The sequence below is a fragment of the Pholis gunnellus genome (assembly GCF_910591455.1).
Source record: "Pholis gunnellus genome assembly, chromosome: 22".
In the NCBI taxonomy this organism is placed as follows: Eukaryota; Metazoa; Chordata; class Actinopteri; order Perciformes; family Pholidae; genus Pholis; species Pholis gunnellus.
Window position 1 is genome coordinate 13,008,091 of NC_136549.1, and position 20,471 is coordinate 13,028,561.

Consider the following 20,471-nt stretch of genomic DNA (forward strand, 5'->3'; position numbering starts at 1 on the left):
GGGCATGTTAATGTAAATGGTCTTTTTTCATGAATTTTGATTTAATGTGTTATATTAATATCGTAACCTCAATAGTTGTCTATTGCTGGTTCTAAGGCGATTTAATTATTAAATGTATAGAACAAAATAGAAATAAAAAGAGAGGTAGATGTATATAACATTAAACTATAATACTTAACATTACATAACATGTCGTGAATTAAACATTCTCAATTTTGGAAAAATAACATATGGGCCAAATTCATTTCAGGTCACTGATATCACTAAATAGAGATACAGTGGTGGAATTTTGATTCATAGACTACTTACTAGTGTGTTGCAGGTCCAACAACAAGCTGATTTATTCACAGCATTGCACAGTTAATCTATTTATTTATTCATTAAATGGTACAGACATCAGCCATCCCAGACTTCACATATTGCCAAGAAAGACAAATCACAGACTAAAATATACATCAGGGAGATGGAGAAACAGAAAATGTAGACAGCATGTTTAAATCATAAACACGACAGATCACCAAATAATTGGTTATAATAATGCATGGTAGACAAACTTTTCTTATCATAAAAAAATACATGTTTCAGAGACTGCATTAAAATGTTTAATCTTACAAAAAAATAAAATAAACAGAGGGATTAGTTAATCTATTTATGGCTACATAGAATTGCATTATCAGTGCATCATTGTACTGCGGAATAAACAACATGCCCTCATCTCTTGCTGTCGCCAGGCAGTAATGTTGCCTTCAAATGCAGTCCCAAAACCTTGCAATACAGGTGTTACAAACAAATATGCACACTTTCTGGTTTACCAAACAATGTGAAACGGAAAGCGTTGAGTGTGTCACAAATATAGCTATAAATAGAATACTGTACACAACAACTTTTGGTTAAACTAGTTAGAGATAAGTAAAAGGCTAAAATAATGCGAAAAAAGCCTTAAAAATGAGCAAACACGCTTATTTACGAGCAGATAAAGAGTCAGTGAAAGCAGCCTCAGTTTGCCTAGTTACAAATCCGTGAAACGTATGACCTCACCAGTCACATGGTTCAAACCTCGCCATGCAATTGGCTGCTTCACACCGGCGTAGTTGTTTTTGTTGTGAACCCGGAAGCTCTCTTCTTAAGAAATTGGGCGTGTAGAACAACGTTCACAGAGAAATAAATAGCTTTTCCATACACTGGATTTAAAAAAAACGTACAACTATACACGGTTCAACATTCACCTTCCACGGCAAAGAAAAGAAGATATTCGTAAGTATCTACTGGTGGTTACTTTCTTTGTCTCATTTACCAGCAAGTCAGAGTGAGAGAAGTGAACTTGTCGAGACAGGTATTAAAATGAGCAACGTGTGTCAGCCTAATGTAGCTGAATAATAAGATAAAAGATCGCGATGAAGTAAGTAAGAGTCCAGTTAAGCCCGGACTCTCAGTATGTATATTCAGTTTCACATTGAGTGACAGGCCCTGCAGATCTGTGTAAAAGTAGCTGCTCTCTCACCATTTCATTGATCCTGTTCAGGAGAAAAGGTCCGATACAAGTTATATTAACCAGGTCTTAACTTTGACCTTCTTACTTTAGAACAAAATATCATGGAGACTTCTTAAACTCTGTGAAATGTCACGTCTGTGTTGTCGAGCTGTGAACAGCTGATTGGCTCTTGTAGTTTCACTTTTAGGATCTTCTGGTTCCTCTTTTTGATTGCGTGTAAGTACATTAAATAGAAGCGTGTTCACACGTCTGCTTATTTTGGGGCATGTTTGTCATGTAGGTCAGCAACTAACAATTGTTTTCATTACCAGTACAGTTACAGATCCCCAGACATGCAACCAAGGTCTGGACCTGAACCTGGGATTTTGCATCTACAGATCAGCCTACATGTTGACGCCCAAAGTTAGGGAAATAACTATGACAGTATATTGTAGATGTGTGGCAACAATTTGGGGAAATCCCTGTCCTGCCTTGGCATGATGACAGTAAAGTGGTGTGTGTAAAGCAATGTTTTTCCCCGTGTGGTGTAGATGAACTTTGACTGAATAAAAGCAGACAGAGGCGTATAGTATCAGAACTCAATAATGCCCAATAGCCACATACTGTTGGCTATGTACTGTAAAGCACTGAAGTTCACCCAGTTCCCATGTAATCCTCTCAATGATTCGCAGTGCGACAGGATCCTGCATGATCGGCGTGCTGTGCAGCGATGGCGTTGGAGGAAGGGGCGCGGAGCTGTCTGCTGCGCTCTCGGCACAGACTGGAGCAGGACATCAAGCCCTCCTACCTGATGGACCACATGATCAGTGACGGTGTGCTGACTGTGGACGAGGAGCAGAGGATCAGGACCCAGGTGAGCCTCTGCTTAAGGTGGGACGGTGAAGGAGAAATTATTCATAATTTGGAGCCAATGTTATTTATTTTCTTGTATGTTGCTGCTATTTGTCCCCGCTTCCTTTCAAAACAGACCTAAATTATTTGGTTGTATAAATAAATAAATCAATCCATTTTTATTCATACAGATATTTAATCTACTGTCTTGGTTATGTGGCTTTGACCTTTGCACCTCCTACTCCTGATTATAACTGTGTGTATTTATTGTCTATGACTATCACTGGCTTATATGACTTTGACCTTTCAGTCAACGGTGGGTTTCAGATATTTATATACATTGTTGTACTGTACACACCGTTAAAAAACATGCATATACCTTTAAAAACTTGCTCTGTTTTAAAAAAACATGCATGTTTCCACCAGCTCATAAGACAATCTTCAACATAGCAGCATTTAAAGTGCATATTATGAAGCGTATGTCTATTATCTCACTCTCTCTCTCTCTCTCCAGCCCACCAGGAAGGATCAGGCTGTGGCGCTGCTGGAGCTGCTGCTCAGGAAGGACAACCGTGCCTACATCTCCTTCTACAATGCAATGATCAAGGAGACATACAATGACTTGGCCAATCTCCTTCATCATGACCTACCCCGCCCGTTACCTGAGGCACATATGCGCTCCTCTGATTGCTGCACACCTTATGGTGAGAAGAGGGAGCGGTGGGTGGAGGGATTTGTGCTGTCGGTGCGTCTTTGAGTGTTGGAGAAAATAATTTATTGTGCAGTGGTTTTGGGTTGCATGTGCTACTTTGGCTACTAATTCTTACTTTTCATTGTCATTTTGTGCATGTGGAAGGTTGACAACTTCAACACTTATTGAATGTATCTGCCTTCATTGTCTTCATGCTTTTGATTTAATCCTTTCTGTCGATCCCTTTCCTGTTGGTCTCGACAGTCCAGTCGGTGCTCAGTGAAGGCGGCGTACCACAGAGGCCCGTGGTGTTCGTCAGCAGACCGGAGCTCGTGAACCGCGTCAGGGAGAAACTCTACCGGCTGCAGAAGGAGCCTGGCTGGGTCACCATCTTCGGCATGGCTGGCTCGGGCAAATCCGTCCTGGCTGCCGAGGCTGCCAGACACCATGGAATCATCGAAGGTGAATAATCTTTGACTGGCTGACTCCACCTAACGTTAGCTGGAATGAAAAAGCATTAAAAAAAAGTGTAGTAACTGGGCTGGTTTTCATTGTCGATAATGTTACAATCTCAAACATGTTTGCTTGATTGTCAGTTCTCTGTAGCTCCTCACCTCTTGTCTTTTTGCTCCCTCTCCTCTTCCTCCATCTGCAGATTGCTTTCCCGGCGGAGTCCACTGGCTGTCCATCGGCCAGCTGGACAAACCAGACTTGCTGGTGAAGATCCAGTCATTGTGTTTCCGTCTGGAGCAGAGCCTTGATTCCCAGTCTCTCCCCCGGCTCCCCAACTCTCTGGACGAGGCCAAGGAGCGTCTGCGCTTCCTCATGCTGCGCAAATATCCAAGGTTGCTATATGTTCAGATCAACATGATCAGCTTTGTGTTTTTTTAGGTGCATATTAATGTTTTTCAAATTCAGGTGCAATGCAAGGCAAATGGGCTTCTTGATTTTTAGGCTTGGAATAATGCCACAGCAATAATTTGAAGAAATAAATACAAAATATCAAACAATAAGTAAACAGCCGCAACTTCATACCACGCCTTTATTTTATTTTAGACAGTTATCCACAAGCATTTAAAATCATTTGCCATGTTTTCTGCACAATTTGTTGAAATAACAAGATAAACTAGAAAATGCATTTCCTGCAGAAAATGCGTTGGAATGCTGAAAGCTGAAATGAAACGCAAAAAAGTAATTTTTGTGCACGTTTGTCGCTGTAATACTAATTTTGGCCACAAGAGGCTGAAGTGCACCTCTACCTCAGCTAAAACTAACAGCATTTCTTCCAGGTGAGTTTAAACACAAGGTGCATCAATTATTGTGTTTTAGCAAGTTGTGTCAATAAATCTCACCTTGGAAGAAAACATGAATTATTTTAGTCGTATTTAGAACATGAGGTAGAGTAGCACTTCAGCCTCTTGTGGCCAACATGAGTATTACAACAAGAACATGAAAATAAAAAAGTAAATTGGATTAACTTTAAAAAAACGTATTGAATTAACTTAAAAAATGAAGTGGAATTAAACTAAACATTTTAAATATAAAAGTTAAAATGTGACAGTTCAAAAAGTGTAAAAGATATCAGAAAGATATCTGATTACTTGTGTGTTTCTGTTTGGGCTTCAGATCTCTGCTGATTCTAGATGACATCTGGGACAGCACAGTGCTAAAGAACTTTGATATCCACTGTCGGATACTTTTGACCACCAGAAACAGAAGCCTTGCTGACTCTGTTAGTGGTATGTGCCCATACACATGCACACTGAATTTAACCATATTTTTATAAACACTGGAAACTCCTGTGCCTACAAAAACGAATGTATCTTTTATTTTGTAGGAGCCAGACACGAGTTGGAAGTGGCGAGTGGTCTGGATGAAAACAAGGGTCTGGAGATCCTTTCTCTGTACACTAACACCAAAGTCCAAGGACTTCCCGAGGAGGCTCGCAGCATTGTCAGAGAATGCAAAGGTCTGTAAAATGAAACATGCAATCCGTAATTCTTTTCACTATATACTCCAGATATGGTTCCATTTATAATTTGCCGTATACATCTAAAATATTTTATTGTTTCCCAATAGGATTATAAAAGAAAACGTTAACATTTACTGATATCGGAGATCTAAATTTCCCTTTAACAGTGTCAGAAAATATCAGAATTTCGTCCTCTTGCAGGTTCCCATCTTGTGTTTCATGGGGCCATGCCTTTGCTCAGATATTGTCCCTTTAACACACACATTTCTGATTCTCTGTGCCACCATCTCAGGTTCCCCACTGGTGATGTCGCTGATTGGGGCTCTACTCAAAGAGAAACCCGACCGTTGGCGTTACTACCTCCGCCAGTTGCAGCAGAAGCAGTTCAAGCGTATACGGAAGTCATCGTCTTACGACTACGACGCCCTCGACCAAGCCATGGCAGCGAGCATTGAAGTCCTACCCGAAGAACACCAAGAGCTCTACAAGGACCTAACTGTGCTCGAGAAGGACATCAAAGTCCCTGCAAAGGTTTGGCTGCACAGCAAGAGCAATGTCCACACTCTTAATTTCCAAAACTGGTGATTGTGTGTTACTACAGGATTTAACCTGTCACAGATACACACACACACTATGTTCCAGTATTTGGACTTATTATTAGGATGCTTTTTCACAGAAATGAAAACAAGGAAATGGACCATCACTCCAAAAAGGCTACAGTGTTATTCCTCCTTCCAGGTGCTGTCTGTTCTGTGGGACCTGGAGCCGGAGGAGGTGGAGGACATTCTCGAGGAATTTGTCAACAAGTCTCTGCTTTTTGTGGACAGTAACAATAAACCCCACCTGTACTACCTCCATGACCTCCAGCTGGACTTCCTGGTGGAGCAGAATCGCACCCAGCTCGAGGTGAGTTTGGATGCAACCCTGCAAGAGCTCAAACTGTTGGATTTCAATCTTTTTTGTTTCAGTGGGCACACGCATATATATATGTTCATATGTGTGCGTTTCAGAGCCTCCACAATAAGGTGGTGCAGCAGTACCAGCAGCACTACAGCGATGGTCCTCCCACCTCAGGAGACGAGGAATGTCTCTACTGGATCAGATTTCTGACCTACCACATGGCCAAAGCCAACCTCTTACAGGTAACAAACACATCATTTTACACTTGTTCATCATTTAAATTAATTACTAGCGGTAATTGTTCTTAAAAAGAAACCAAATGCGTTGTAATGTTTTTGGACGGCTGTTAAGGGCTTTACCTGATGTGCTGCAAATCAGTGGAACACAGTTCATTTAACTGAAGATCAGTGTGATCCTTTATGTATAATTATGTATAATGTGAGATATACTGATATTGGAAAAACCAACTTGCACAGCTGGTATCTACATTACTTAATCTTTTTCTTTCTTGCTCACCATGTCTCCTCCCGTCTCCTTCTCTGACTAGGAGCTCAACTCGCTCATGTTTTCTCTGGACTGGGTCAGCACCAAGGCCCTGTTAATGGGTCCGGCTTACCTCATCAATGACTATGTGGAGTATGGACCCATTCTGGACAAAGAGGTCAGCAGACAACAAAACTTTATGTATGACGCAAAGCGAGTGTGGTTACTTTGTGTGTTTTATCTTTCACTGTCACAAGAATAATTACCATTATAATTAATTATGATTTTTGTGCCATAGGAACAATTACATTTTCTGTCCAATGTGTGCGTTGTGCTGAGATTTCACCAGTATTTTTTTAATAAATGTATGTTGTCCGTACAACTTACAGGTATTATCAAATACAGTTGCAACTGAAAAGTTGCATTCATGGATGAAAATAATGATTTCTGAAAGACCGTGAAACAAAACCGGACTGGACCTAGAATAGGGATTTTCAAAAGTGTTAAAATCAATAGATTATTTAAAGATTAAACTCCTCCGCTTGGAGTACCTTGGGAAGAATAGTTGTGCCCTGATTGACTTATTTTTCTGTCCCCTCAGAACTGTGAGGTGCGGAGTCAATTCCAGGAGTTTCTCTCTCTGAACGGCCACCATCTGGAGCAGCGTCCTTTCCCAGACGTGGTGCAGCTGGCTCTGTCTCAGCCGCATACATCCGAAGTCTACCGACAGGCTCTGCTGCAAGCACAGGACCGGGCCAGCACGGGGAAACTCTACTTTGAATGGCTGTATGCAAGCGAGCAAATATTTCACTGTGCTGTTCTGATGTGTGAATGTTCCAATAATGAAGTCAGAATCGAGTGATACACAGGCCTTGTTGTGCATTGATGGATGTATTTAAAATTGCTTTCGTCAAACTGCGTTATGTAGAAGAGTTCTGCAGCTGTTTTGAGATAAAAGCTAATTCGATTCAGTTTGTTTCATTTCCCTGTTGCGTAATTCAGTGAACTGTCAATTTGGCAAAAAAAACAACTCATTTTCATTGAAACATGCACAGTTATTATGTGAAGCATTGATGACAATTCATCTTAAATTAGGAAGGAAATGGCAACAGATTATCTGATTCGGGGAGATAAATGCATTGAATTGGTCTTTTACTCGGATTCATCCAGTGCAAAATAGTTTTACAATAACCTGTATATAAGCTTTATATTCAGCCTTGTTATAGAGTTATAGAAATCATAGGCTGTGCATCCCACGGTGGACTGATATGTGTGTTTGTGTTTTTTGCACAGGAATAAGAACAGTGTAGAGAGTCTGTCCCGTCTGGTGATCCACCCCCACCAGGGCTCCATCTACTCCGCCTGCTTCTCCCAAGACGGAGCCAAGATCGCCTCCTGTGGGGCCTGCAAGACACTGAAGGTATCAAAGCATGACGGCAAAACATGGAGAGCGATCCACATTTATTGCCAGATGATATACATATAGTTGTGTTACTGCTTTCACTCTCAGGTGTTTAAAAGCACCTCCGGTGAGAAGCTCACAGAGATCCAGGCCCACGACGACGAGGTGCTCTGCTGTGCCTTCTCCCCCGACGGCTGTCTGCTAGCAACCTGCTCCAGCGACAGGAAAGTCAAGGTCAGCGGATCCACTCACCCACTGTGACCCACTTGATTACAGCAACGCACAAGAAAAGTACACACAAAGTCTAGCATTTCTATCAAAGTGTGCGTCTCTTACTGCAGGTGTGGAACGTGGAGAGAGCCATGCTGCTCAGGGTCTTTGAGGAGGAGCATGAGGAGCAGGTCAACCACTGTGTGTTCACCAACACAAAGAAACGCCTCCTGCTGGCCACCTGCTCCAACGACAAGTGCCTGAATGTCAAGGTAGGCCAGTGTTTGCTTTTCCCGACTTGAAAGTTAGTTCGTTTTTTTTAAGAAAATGCTACAAAGTGAGAAAAATGCAACCAAACACGTCTCTGGCAGCGTTTCTGTATTTGGTTGTGTTTTTTTAATATTTTTGTTGTGTTCTCCGTATTTGCAGCCTATTTCTGTATTTGGTTTCACTCGTAAAATTAACTATCTACCAAAAATAAAGAAAAAAAACAAGTTACTGCACTCAACAAGCTTCAACCAAACTGTTACGTTTCTTCCTCTTTTGCCATCACTCAGTCTCTCACGCCTGACTTCACTTCTCTCTTCCTCCCTGTGTTTCTCTCTTTTTCTGCAGCTGTGGAACCTCAACAAACCATCCTGCCAGAACACCTTGTTTGGCCACTCTGAGCCGGTCAACCACTGCTGTTTCTCCCCCGATGACCGCTACGTGTCCACCTCCTCCAACGATGGTACCGTTAAGGTGACCGCCATAAAACGAGATACTTGTAAAGCTGTCCCAATTAACTCTGTGTTTGGGCAACTAACCACGTATCTGTATGTATGCAGCTGTTCGAGGTGTCGTCTGCCAATGAGTGGAAGACGATCAATGTGAGGGACGAGTTTGCGGAGAGTGATGAAGATGTCCTCGTCAAGTGCAGCACTTGGACTGCTGACGGCAAACGCATCATATGTGCAGCCAGGAACGCTGCTCTGGTGAGCATTTATTTTGAAAGGTTTTATTCATATTTGAATGAGTGGGGCTGCAGGCCACTGTGTGCTGTGCGTGGGAAGTACCGAATGTGTGGTGTAGAGGGTGTAAGTGGTCTGCATGTGGCTGCGTCTTGTCGTACATGCCTCAGCTGTACAGATGAAAGTCCAACAGCACGGGTTTCACTTCGTCCTCCCTGCCCTTGATTTCATTTCATTAAAAGGAGACGGGAAAGAGAGGCTGTTTGTCACTTTATCTTCCAGAGAGTCTGAAGAGTGTGTCCTGGTTTTAAATGTGAGCCCCCGCTCCCCTCCAGAGCTTTCCAAAATCAGTCAGTCTTGTCCTGCAATCAGTCTGTCTGTGTCCTCTACGTCTGCGTTTGTTTGTGTTTTGGGAAACAACCCAGCAGGGATGTCTGAGCTCATTCCTTTGACATTTAGGAGGGTAAACATAAGACTTTAATGTTGCAGGTTTGCTCAAGATAATACTTTTTATTGGGAAGTAAAACTCAATACACACGCTCAATATGTACAATACATACTATTTAGATTTATAGTAGATCTAACCTTTACTTTCACATCAGTTATTTTGGCGTAGATAAATTGCAGTACAAAAAAGCCAAAGATATATTTGAGGTCATTTAGATAACAGTGTTGCCATTACATAGTTTGTCCACCAGGAAGCACTGACAATAAGTTTCTTTTATGTCATATTTCTTCATAAGAATAAGAATTTAAACTCTCAAACATTGATATTGGCCTTAAAAAGCTAGTATTGGTCGTGCTCTCATGTAAACAAGACTAATTATTGTTCCTATAATTTGTGGCTGTTTCTCAGGTGTTTGACGTGGAGACATCGGACATGTTGTTGGAGATCCGGACGAATCGTCTGAGCACGGTGCAATACTGTCACGCCTGTCCTACCAGTAACCTGCTGGCGATTGCGTTCTCAAACTACGCTGTGGAGGTACAGGACATACATACATACACACAATCACATCACACTATATATTTAGTGTCCTTTTTATGATCTAATATTTTACTTTGGTGTTTTTATGCATTATTTCTCCTCTTTCTGACCCGTTCTGTGCATTGCGTTGCTACTTACTGTGCCGAGGGTGTCTAAAAAGAATAATATACTGGTGAATAAATGCACAGTGGTCCGTGTGTGTGTGTGTGTGTGTGTGTGTGTGTGTGTGTGTGTGTGTGTGTGTGTGTGTGTGTGTGTGTCTTCCAGCTGTGGGACTTGGAGGCCAATAAGAAGATGGCTGACTGCAGCGGTCACCTGAGTTGGGTGCAGCGTGTCCAGTTCTCTCATGACGGCTCACAGCTGCTCTCCTGCTCTGATGACCAGACTGTCAGGGTAAGACCGACTCTGCGTGTTTGTGCGTGTGTGTGTGATGTGTCTGTGTTATTAGTGTACCGGCTTTTCTTGCACAGATATTGTCAGTATTGTTCTAATTACCGCTTGTGAAATCACAGCCTGTGAAAAGTTGACTAATTGCTCTCTGTTCCCTCTTTGCCAGCTGTTAAGTTTCAGAGCAGGAATTATGTTGTTACTTTTGGTGCAAAGATTCTGTCAAACTTTATTTTGTATGAGTGAAAGGCAGTAAAAACGTGTTTTTATCCAAGTAAATGATATTTTGATGCAAGTGAAAGCTGCCAACACACGGGCCTCGTCAATCTCGTCAGAACTGAGTGGAGGTGGATTAAAACTCGACCATCATAGCGAGGGTGGAGGCGCAGTATAATGTAAATGTGGGGATAACAAATATTGGGAGACGGCCTCATTAATCTGACATTGGAACGGTGTGGTGTTCTGTTGGAGTTTACTGGCCTCTTAAACGTGCCCACTGAGGCGACATCCATCCCAACAGCAACACAAACCGTCCAAGCTAACAGAACAACTTATATGGCCGAGGTGTCATTCGGGAGAAAATGTGGGTTAAACTGGCCCATTTCTGATCCATCAAGAAGAAAAGCCCCCACCTGACCTGATCTGTGTTCATCCAGGGGGAATCCACAAGGTGCTGCTTCGGCGTTCCATTACCAGTGTGTGTTTTTGAGCAGTCAGACCCAATCTGGGAATTCAGTTTGAAGTACCAAACGTGTCTGAGACAGATACTGATGACTAATTTATTGCCACAGACTGTTATTCCCAGTTTGTCTCTGCAGCAAAAGATTGATGAGCAACATCGGCGACTATGTAAACTAATTTGATGCCGAGATTTTCTCACCAAAGATGAACACATCTGCGTGAATGCAAGTTACAAAGAAGTAATGTAGGACATTCTGTTATAGTCAAGCCTGTTTCCTATCCTGTGTTTCCTGTAGTTATGGGAGACTAAGAAGGTGCACACCTCCTCAGCTGTCTGCCTGAAAAGAGACTCTGACGTTCTCTTCAATGATGAAGAAATCATAGTGTCGGCTGCAGACAACTGCAACCGACTGCAGGTGAGCTGGAGGGGAAAATGAAGAGGGACTGAATGAATGAATAAAAGGCGGTGGGCTGGATGAACCTTGTTTTCTTTGAGTTAAAGTGTGTCTGTGTGTGTGTGTGTCAGGTACGTGATGGCAGGACGGGATCAGTGCTGTTCCAGTCGGAGGAGAAGCCGTCCAGGATCCGGTGCACGTGTATGAGCACACAGCCCCCTGCTGTGGCCCTGGGCCAGGAAGATGGCACCGTACAGGTAGAAAACACATGCAGACCTACAGCACATACTGTATGTGTCACATGGCAGGAAAAAAGCGAGTTTAATTAACTTTAATTTTAGACACTTCATTCCAGCGCTGATGCTGAAATGACGACTCGATTCATCAACGGAAAATTGACCAACGTCAATGTTTATCAAGCAATGCAAATCAAAAAGTATGAGAGCGTGTGAGTGAGGATGCGTCTTTTTGTGTGTTCTCAGCCCATGTTGAGTCATCAGATCTGACATTAGCACCGTCACCCTTTTTATCTGTCCTGTCAGCTGTCCGTCGACTCAACTCAAAGCACCTCTTTCATCTCCCTCCACTCCTCGCTGTTCTGCCTTCCCCCTTTTTCTTTTTTTTTTACCTGTGATTTGTATTCTCAACACTCCTCACTCCTGCTCTCTACTTTCATATTTTACCATTTCTGTCATCCAGCTTTTTTTTTCTTTTCTTTTTTTATTCCCTCTTTTGTTTTGTTTATCTCCCTTCCCCCTTTGTTCTGCCTGTCCCCCTGCTCTCCTCGCTCCAGCGCTCTTTGTCTTGGTGATAAATTGTTGTTTGCAGGCAGAGAATGAGGTCCTAGTCGGCGCTGTGGCAGGTGTGTGTTTCTCCGTCTGCGAGTGCATGTTTCTGTTGCATGTTATGCACACATTGCAACTGTAGTGGACGTCCCCAGAAAGTTCCCATGCTGTCTAAAAAACTCACAGACGTATGCACACAGCCCCCTGAGTTCTCCTTGCCAGGCAGCAGAGAGCAACTCCAATTAATTAGAAAGGTCCTGCAGTCATAATGAACACACAGGTTGATAACTTTAATTACAGCTGTGCTCCTGGCCCCACAGATGTGAGAGGCAAGGATTAGCAGACACGAGGACTTCAAGAAGAACAAAGGATTAGTAATCAGAGTTCTTAAAACTAAGAGGGGATGACAAAGAGCATTGAAGAGTAATGAGATACTTGATGCACAGAAAATGCACACTAATGTATTTAAAATGTCTTTCTGTGTTAAACAATCTGTTTTGCAGCAGAAGTTGCGGTTGTGCATCGCTCTGGATTTGAACTTCTGCTGTTAAGCCACGATTTTTACACTGGTAGTGTTGTAACGCTAACACGTAGCTGGCTACTTTTGGTCAGTGCCGTACCGAATTGCTGCATTTCGGTAATGAGTGAAAAGTATTTGATTTATTCTTTTCTGTGGCTCATTTCCCCGAAACAGCACTGCAGTTCATCTACAGTTGGATCCCTGTAATTTGACGGTAATGGTTCCTATAACCGCTGTCAGTTTGCGGCTCTCCGGCACCATATTAGCATAATTCTTTTTAAGAAAATCATCCAAAAATCTAATATTCGTCAAAATTAAACCAACATTGTTGTGTTGTATTTTATAGTCTAATGAATGAATGAACTAACTGTGCAACTAATTGTGCAATCAATCAACTTTTTTCTTTATACTTTATCAGTTACTTCCAACAGTTTTAGATACAACCTAATTCCTTTTTAATCGTCGTTGAGTCCACACAGATGTTTCTGTTGTAGTGCCCGTGAGCAGACACCAGAGGGAGCCCCGGTGTTAGCTGCAGGTATTCCTGGTGCCTTTGACCACTGCAGTGATCATTTTCATCACCTTGTCAGTGTCAGTCTGACATACCAGCTTTGTTCTGCTGATGTGAAGAATATCATAGATGTGCAGGCGGGGACAGAAAGTTAATGTGTGATTCTTTATGATTGGAAAAGTGCATTTGTGCGTGCGTGCGTGCGTGCGTGCGTGTGTTCGTTCTGTGCCAGGCAGCAGGGCTCACGGCTAGTCAGGTACTGAACACAGTCAGCTGCAGGATGCGATGACCGTTGACCTCCTTCTGGGGGTTGATGCTGGCTGTAGGGCTGTACACGGGCAGCGTGCAGGTATGGTAGGGACAGAGTAATACCTGTTTTAATGTGTATTCCCTCCAGGAATCACCCAGAAATAACACACACTTGTATAGTGAGTCCACAATATGTGTGTATTTCATTTTTTCAAAATGCCCCTGATGACTGTAAGAGCAAAGGCACCACAGAGCGGATCCTACGCGTTCTCTCTGTCTCGTCATGCAGGTATACAGCCTCAAAACCGACCACCTCGTCCCTTCACCGCTTTTATCATTTGTTCTTTGATTTCATACGAGTTACGCAACGCTTCCGTAACTAGTTTGCTCCCTTGGTAGAAGTATTTAAAACAACTGTTCCTCTCTTACATTAGCCTGCTTTTATATTTGTTTTTAACCAAACACCCTTCAGGCATTCTTTGCTGACTGCACCGTCCCATAAATCCTTGAGCCGAATGTGTAAAGCTCGGCCAAACCTGCGTCTCAGTACGTGGAGCTTGACAAACATGGTCGGCGTGCCCCGAGGCTCTGTTCTGCTCAGACATTTCAACCCTCTCCTCTGAGATGTAAATATTTTAGTAGCTGGTAAAATCCCGAGCGCTCTCTGTTATGCTCTCAAAACTACAGGTGCTTTGCTGGACTTATTATGTCATCTCAGCATTTTCACATGAGTCTGTGCTTTATTCCCTGTTCTTAAATCAATTTAAATGATTGCTTTTGCATGACTTTAAGTCGTTTATTTGTTGTGACGTATACAAAGTTGCCGACTCAGCTGTAGCTGAATTTGAGTATTTTTCTTTTCACTAGAAAAATCTATCTGGAGGTTAATAAGAAAAATGGAAGGCTTTGATGGAAAGTGCCGCAAAAGATTTTATAATTGCAGTTTTAATCTACTCCCGTGTTTCACCTCGTAATACCTTAATTAGCCTTCTTTGTTATTGATGAGCAGAATGTGTTCATTGTCGTCGTAAATATTCAACTAATCCGGAGGCTGCCTGAAAGCCACAAACCGATAAACATTATCCACGGACAGTTTTTAATATGATTCTCCTCCAAGGAACGTCAGATATTGGTCCTGATGTCATATTTAGTAGAAGTAAACACATTAACAAGACTAAGACTCTTCAGCCCTGCTACTGGCTCTGTGTTGAGGAACAACGTTGTTTCGAGCTAATGCTCACAATGCAGTGTTAACATGCAGATTGTATGTGCCTGTGTTACGGTGATATGACTTGTAACACCAATAACCATCAAGTTCTGATTGGCCGCTGGATGAAAAGTGAAGGTATAACTAGAGTTATGATAAATTCATCCTGGAACCATTTAATGTCCAAAATCCAATTTTCATGACAACCCATCCAACAGATGTGGAGATGTTTCAGTGTGGACCACCCTGACCAATTTGGTGCCCGAGGCAAGATTTTAGCTGGTGCCGCTTGAATCGCAGCCAAACAACTCGGAGAGGCAGAAGGCATATCACACACAGTATTTCTCCAAAATGAAGTTAAAGGTTATTCCTCAAACATGCAGGCAACCCAGAAAATGGGGCCTTTTATAATAAGCTACATTGTTATGATGTTGTGGACTTTTCTTTTGTAATATTTAAAAATACTAGAAATAAAATAATATTTTTAAGAAAAAGTAAAAGTTGTACATTTTGAATGAATTCTTCTCCCCTCATTAGGCGCCTATAGCCTTTTGCCTCTACCCCCTAGAGCCACGCCGCTAGCACGCCTAAACTATTTATTTATTCATTATCAAGGACTTATTGAAGCCTCTGGGTCGTAGTGTGAGCAACCATCCAGTTGACCTTTTCAGAGGGCATTCACAAAATCTCTCTCAAAACCCGGCTTTGAGGGCTGTCAGACCCCCGGCAGCCCTCCGCGGTCTCGCTCAAAGCTCCCACTTTTTCCACCCGCATTCTTTTTGATGTGCTTATCACCATCAGGCCAGCAGCAGCAGCAGCAGCAGCAGTAGTAGTTCAGCTCTCCTCCCTCAACATGCGACTCTGTGTCAGGATTGTTTTAGGAAACTTTCCGGGGAACTTTTCCTCACTGAGTGTATCTTGGCAAACATAACTATCATTTGAGGCTTGCATACATATTCTAGACACATGATTTCTTGGTACAGTAGAGCTTTCAGTGACCGGCATTCCCGTTTTCTCTACACTCATGCCATTCAGTAGTTTTAGCCAAACTGCTGCTGTGGCTCTATGGTTGGCAATATCTGTGTTTGTCGGTTGGTCAGCCCGTCACTTTGATACTGAAATATCTCAACAATATTGGATGGATTAATATGAAGTTGTGTACAGTTAGTTGTGGTCCCCTGACTTCTCCCCTAGTATCACCAGATAACCCAATGCCTGCAAGCATTAGCACCACTGTGCCTATTAAAGCCTCACGGAGCCTCTAGCATGGCCGACAACTCTCGGTCTTGTTGCTGATTATTTGGATACGTGTGGTTATGTGTTTTCTTTCTTTCTTCCTTCCAGGTGTTGGAGGTGCCCTCTGGGAAGCTCCTAGCCACCCTGCTGGGACACACCAAGACGGTGCTGCACTGCCGGTTCACCCAGAACGGCCAAACACTCATCACGTCCTCCGAGGACACCACCATAAGGGTAAAGGCTGAACTCCTCTCCTCCCCCTGTTGCTCCCTTCCTCTCTTTCTTCTTTTGGTTTATCTCTTTTCTTGCTTGGTTTTTCCTGTTTTCCTCCCATTCATCACCCTCTCCCTCTCATCCTCACCATCTTTTCTTGCCTAATTCATGGCATGAAGATCATGCTCCTGCCATAACCTGCGTCCATTTTTCTTCCCTGCTATTGATTATTTTTCTGCCCCACATCCCCATTCCTCACCTTGAGTAAAACTGCCTACTCTGCAGAATCCCTCACCCTCAGCGTTTCAGGCCGGGTGGTGCTTCCACTTTCCCCAACCTGTAACAGTCTACCAGCTTCTCTGTCTGCCGCTTCACCCCCCCCATTCTTCATCTCCCCCCCTCCTCTTTTGTCTCCTTTCCTTCCGTTTTCCCCTCTCTTTGCCTTCGGCTGTGCCGCTCTCGATAGCTCTTTATCTCCGGCCCGCTCGTGTGTTGACCGTGTGCAGCTATCTGTGTTTGTGCGTGAGTATGTGTGTGTATTTCGGGCCGTTATGGTCTGTCAACTCCCACCGTTCATGCTCTGTTGCTCATTTCCCCCTTTCCTCTCATCTCCATCTCCTCCTCCTCCTCCTCCTCCTCCTCCTCCTCCTCCTCCTCCTCCTCCTCCTCCTCCTCCTCCTCCTCCTCCTTCATCTTTTCTTTTTGCTGACAGACCGTCCACTGCAGCACTTCCATCCGTCTCCGACAACGCAGCACCTTGTTCCGTATTCATGCGGCTGCTGCCTGTGCCATCGCTATTCTCGGACCGTCCGCCGCTTATTCAGAAGCTATTCAAATTCATGCTGTTTGACATGCGCTCGCTCGGAAATGGAAGTGTGTATTTAGATGTTAATGCAGACACGCGGTGAATGTAAAGAGATGAGATGACACTGATGTTGGCTGGTGATGGATTCTAACCTTTAGGCCAATGACAGATTCTATTCAGAGGGAGAAAAGGTGCAACATTGCACACACGGGCAGGATTGATGGGTTGATCTGGCTGATTCTGTCTGTCCGGCCTCCATCTTTGAGCTCAGTTGAACCCTTGTTTTCATAAAACAAGCAGACAGATGTGCAGCTCCATAGTTTTAACTCCACAGATGCTTTAAAGAGCACATCTAAGCAGGGACGTGATCAGCATCGACACAACATGTTCTGATCTACTATACATGCATTTTACAGCACACGAGGCTGCACTGCTAATTTGTGGCAATTTCTTTTACTTCTCTTTTCTTTCCGGGACGTTTTTTGAGAGGACTGGAAATATTTCTGCCCTTGCTTTTATGTCCTGTCATTGAAATGGATATTCATGAATAATGTTTGTATCTGAAGGAAAATTCTATTACTTCTTAACCTGGATTTTATTCTTAGAATTGTATCCATTCTGACTTCCGCTCTTTAAGATTTGGGAAACACAAATATGACCCAGCCTGAAATCTGAAACATCAGAATGGTCACAATTATGAAAAGAACCGGGTTGAAATATACCAGAAGTTTCCTTTTGAATAGCCCTGCTGCTGTAAAACCATTATGTCATACCTCCTACCTGTAAAGTTGCTTAAACCAGAACGAATCCTAAAAATATCTGGAATCGACTGATCTTTAGACCATGCCAAACCAAAATACAATTTATGTTAATGAGAGTATAGACGTTTGACTTTTCAAGCTCCAATGCCATAAGCTATAAGCCGCTAAACCCTTACAGACAGGCATTTTGGTTCTGTTAGGATGCTGAATGTTGTGGGAGATTAACTCAAGGAAGTCTGCAGACATACTCACAGACCGCTGCACAGGCCTGTGCTGATATCATTGGGACTTATCAAAAACACTTATAAATCTTATAGTAAAACATATCAGTGGCTAAAGGATTCCTGTTTATTCTCTGTTGCCCCCCTGTAGGTGTGGAGGTGGCAGTCTGGCGAGTGTAAAGTCCTGCAGGGTCACAAGGAACAGGTCCGATGCTTCTCTCTGCTCTCCTCTGACACAAGACTGCTGTCCTGGTCCTTCGATGGCACCGTCAAGGTGAAGCTCACACACACATACACACACACACACAGACTCACAATACAGCTAACATCTGCATGAAAACGTACAGAAAATACTCTCTTTCTCTTGCCCACTAAAAGATGTGGGACCTAGAAAGTGGAGAGAAGCTGCAGGACATCGAGGCTCACCGGGGAGCCGTCCTGTCGTGTCACGTCTCGCCAGACGGACGCCTCTTCGCCACCACCTCTGCTGACAAGACTGCTAAGGTTCATCACTTACACACACACACACACACACACACACACATACTCACGGGATGAGACATATCTGTTTGTGCTGCCAGTAACAACGTGACCTATTACACATCAGCGTATCCCCCCTCTAACCGCCGTCCGAGCTCGTTACTTACGGCACATACACACGGACGCGTTGCTGTGGGTGATATTTGGGACTGCGTTTCTCCAGTAGGGAGGCGAGGGGCCGTAGAGATCAGCGTGCAGCAGATGGCCTTGGGCCTGGTGAGTTAGCTGCAGGTCAGTCCGTCCTTCTACACCCAGGTCCAGTGATCATTAAGTCTGACTGCAGCCCGTGGACTTGCTGACCCCGCCAGCCTGGCAACAAACCCACCTCCAGGTCTGGATGTATTTTTTTTTGCCCGGATTGCCGTTTACCAACACTGCTGCGCTTGACTTTGGCATGACTTTGACAGACTCAGCGGGCTGTGTTTTTTTTTTTTTTTTTTTAACCTTTCCCCTAACAGCTCTAAAATCATCGCTCTTCCTACTCATCATCCACAGAAAAAGGAACCCCATAGCACAGTACCCGCCGAACTCTGGCTCCCTCTCAACGTCGCTCCTTGGATCGTGGAAACAGGCTGTGGTGCGCCGTTAGATTTATACTTCTCTGTCCAGTGTTCAACCACGGATGACAACCCCTGTTCCTGAATGTCCAGTATTAGAAACATTGCAAAGCCGCTCTCTGGCATTTGCTAAAGCAGTTGATGTAGAGCCACTGCCACCGAGTTTCACACGGGAATTTGGAATTGGTCGACACTTACTGTTAGAGAACAGCCACTGGGTCGGCAGCCAACCTGGCTTCTGTCAATGGACGGTACTGAGAGAGAGAATGTGTGTTTTATGGATTTGGCAAAGATGATAATTGAGGTGTGTGTGTGTGTTTGTGCGCGCTGTGGGGCTGGTAAGCAGCCAGTCACATAGTCCTTGCTCTCCAGACCGAGTAGGGGCTTTGGTAGCTGAAAACACACACAAACATAAAGTCCCCGGTCTCCATCTATCTAGAGGTCAGACCAAAAGGCTCAGACATGAGGGTCTTTTGTTGAGCGCCACAAAAAGATGCACAGCTCTCAGTTCTGCTCACTCCTTTTCCTCCACCGTTCTCTCCGCCCCCCTCTTCCTCTTTTTCTTTCTTTCTCTACTGACCTTCAGAAGGATGGGACTGTGTGTGCAGACATAGTTAGCCGGCTGCCAAATGAAGTGTCTAATTATGAGCTGTGTTATTTTCTGTGTGGCACAGGATGTGATCGGGGGGGTAAGGAAGGCACACAGAGAGAGAGAGAGAGGAAGGGAGAGAGTGGAGGAATAGAAAGCGAACAGTGGATGAGAGACAGAAGGTGAAGAAAGGAAAATCCAAACAAAGTGACAAACAAAAGAGTGAGAGAGAAGTCGTTAACAGTTTCATCATTCGGATGCAGAGGAGCTGAAACAACATTAGCATTTCGCACGATGCAACTTTGCAATTTAGCATTTTGCAACTACATTATTATTATTATTATTATTATTATTATTACCTGTTATTCCCAGGTATACACTGCTGTGTTGGAATTTATAATTACTCTCCTATGGGACTTAGTCACTCACTTCAGTTCTATTGCAATGTGAAAATGAAGTAAAATTATCTAATACACCTGGTTTCTTTTAAATAAGTCAGAATGTGTACATTCTTGGTTTTGGAAATTTCATTTCAGAACCGATTTCTGCTTTTTCAGTCTTCTTAACGTGTTACTTTCTGCTCCTAGTTGTGGCTTTGTGAGTCCTGGCAGTGTGTCCACACACTGGGCGGCCACCAAGACTGTGTCCGAAGCTGCCGATTCTCCTGGGACAACCGACGCCTCGCAACAGGAGATGACAATGGAGAGATTCGGGTGCGTGTCTGTATCTGTACCCTGCCTTCTGTCTGTAGATTCTGATTTTGCTGTGTTCAGGACATTTCTATAAACCAAATTTAAAAAAAGCAACGAGGTGCCAGATCGTATAGCTCACATACAAGAGGAAGCTACGGAAATGGCGCACACAGCACCAAAAGAAAGCAGGCTCATTAGGCTTG

The 20,471-nt window shown here is 43.5% G+C and overlaps 1 protein-coding gene across 1 annotated transcript in view; it reads left to right on the forward strand.

Annotated features, from left to right (window-relative positions):
* The first annotated feature begins 1,064 nt into the window (after window positions 1-1,064).
* apaf1 (apoptotic peptidase activating factor 1) overlaps window positions 1,065-20,471 on the forward strand; it is a 37,589-nt gene continuing 18,182 nt past the window's right edge. Inside the window, exons 1-25 of the mRNA XM_079183500.1 lie at window positions 1,065-1,254; window positions 2,164-2,345; window positions 2,838-3,027; window positions 3,279-3,476; window positions 3,670-3,859; window positions 4,641-4,753; window positions 4,852-4,983; window positions 5,279-5,517; window positions 5,725-5,892; window positions 5,997-6,128; window positions 6,434-6,547; window positions 6,971-7,155; window positions 7,663-7,789; window positions 7,880-8,005; window positions 8,113-8,253; window positions 8,597-8,722; window positions 8,809-8,955; window positions 9,788-9,916; window positions 10,187-10,312; window positions 11,284-11,403; window positions 11,514-11,639; window positions 15,999-16,124; window positions 18,042-18,164; window positions 18,269-18,394; window positions 20,164-20,289. Of these exons, the coding sequence (XP_079039626.1) occupies window positions 2,202-2,345; window positions 2,838-3,027; window positions 3,279-3,476; window positions 3,670-3,859; window positions 4,641-4,753; window positions 4,852-4,983; window positions 5,279-5,517; window positions 5,725-5,892; window positions 5,997-6,128; window positions 6,434-6,547; window positions 6,971-7,155; window positions 7,663-7,789; window positions 7,880-8,005; window positions 8,113-8,253; window positions 8,597-8,722; window positions 8,809-8,955; window positions 9,788-9,916; window positions 10,187-10,312; window positions 11,284-11,403; window positions 11,514-11,639; window positions 15,999-16,124; window positions 18,042-18,164; window positions 18,269-18,394; window positions 20,164-20,289 (3,474 nt within the window). The 5' untranslated portion in view covers window positions 1,065-1,254; window positions 2,164-2,201. The remainder of the gene's footprint in view (window positions 1,255-2,163; window positions 2,346-2,837; window positions 3,028-3,278; window positions 3,477-3,669; window positions 3,860-4,640; window positions 4,754-4,851; window positions 4,984-5,278; window positions 5,518-5,724; window positions 5,893-5,996; window positions 6,129-6,433; window positions 6,548-6,970; window positions 7,156-7,662; window positions 7,790-7,879; window positions 8,006-8,112; window positions 8,254-8,596; window positions 8,723-8,808; window positions 8,956-9,787; window positions 9,917-10,186; window positions 10,313-11,283; window positions 11,404-11,513; window positions 11,640-15,998; window positions 16,125-18,041; window positions 18,165-18,268; window positions 18,395-20,163; window positions 20,290-20,471) is intronic.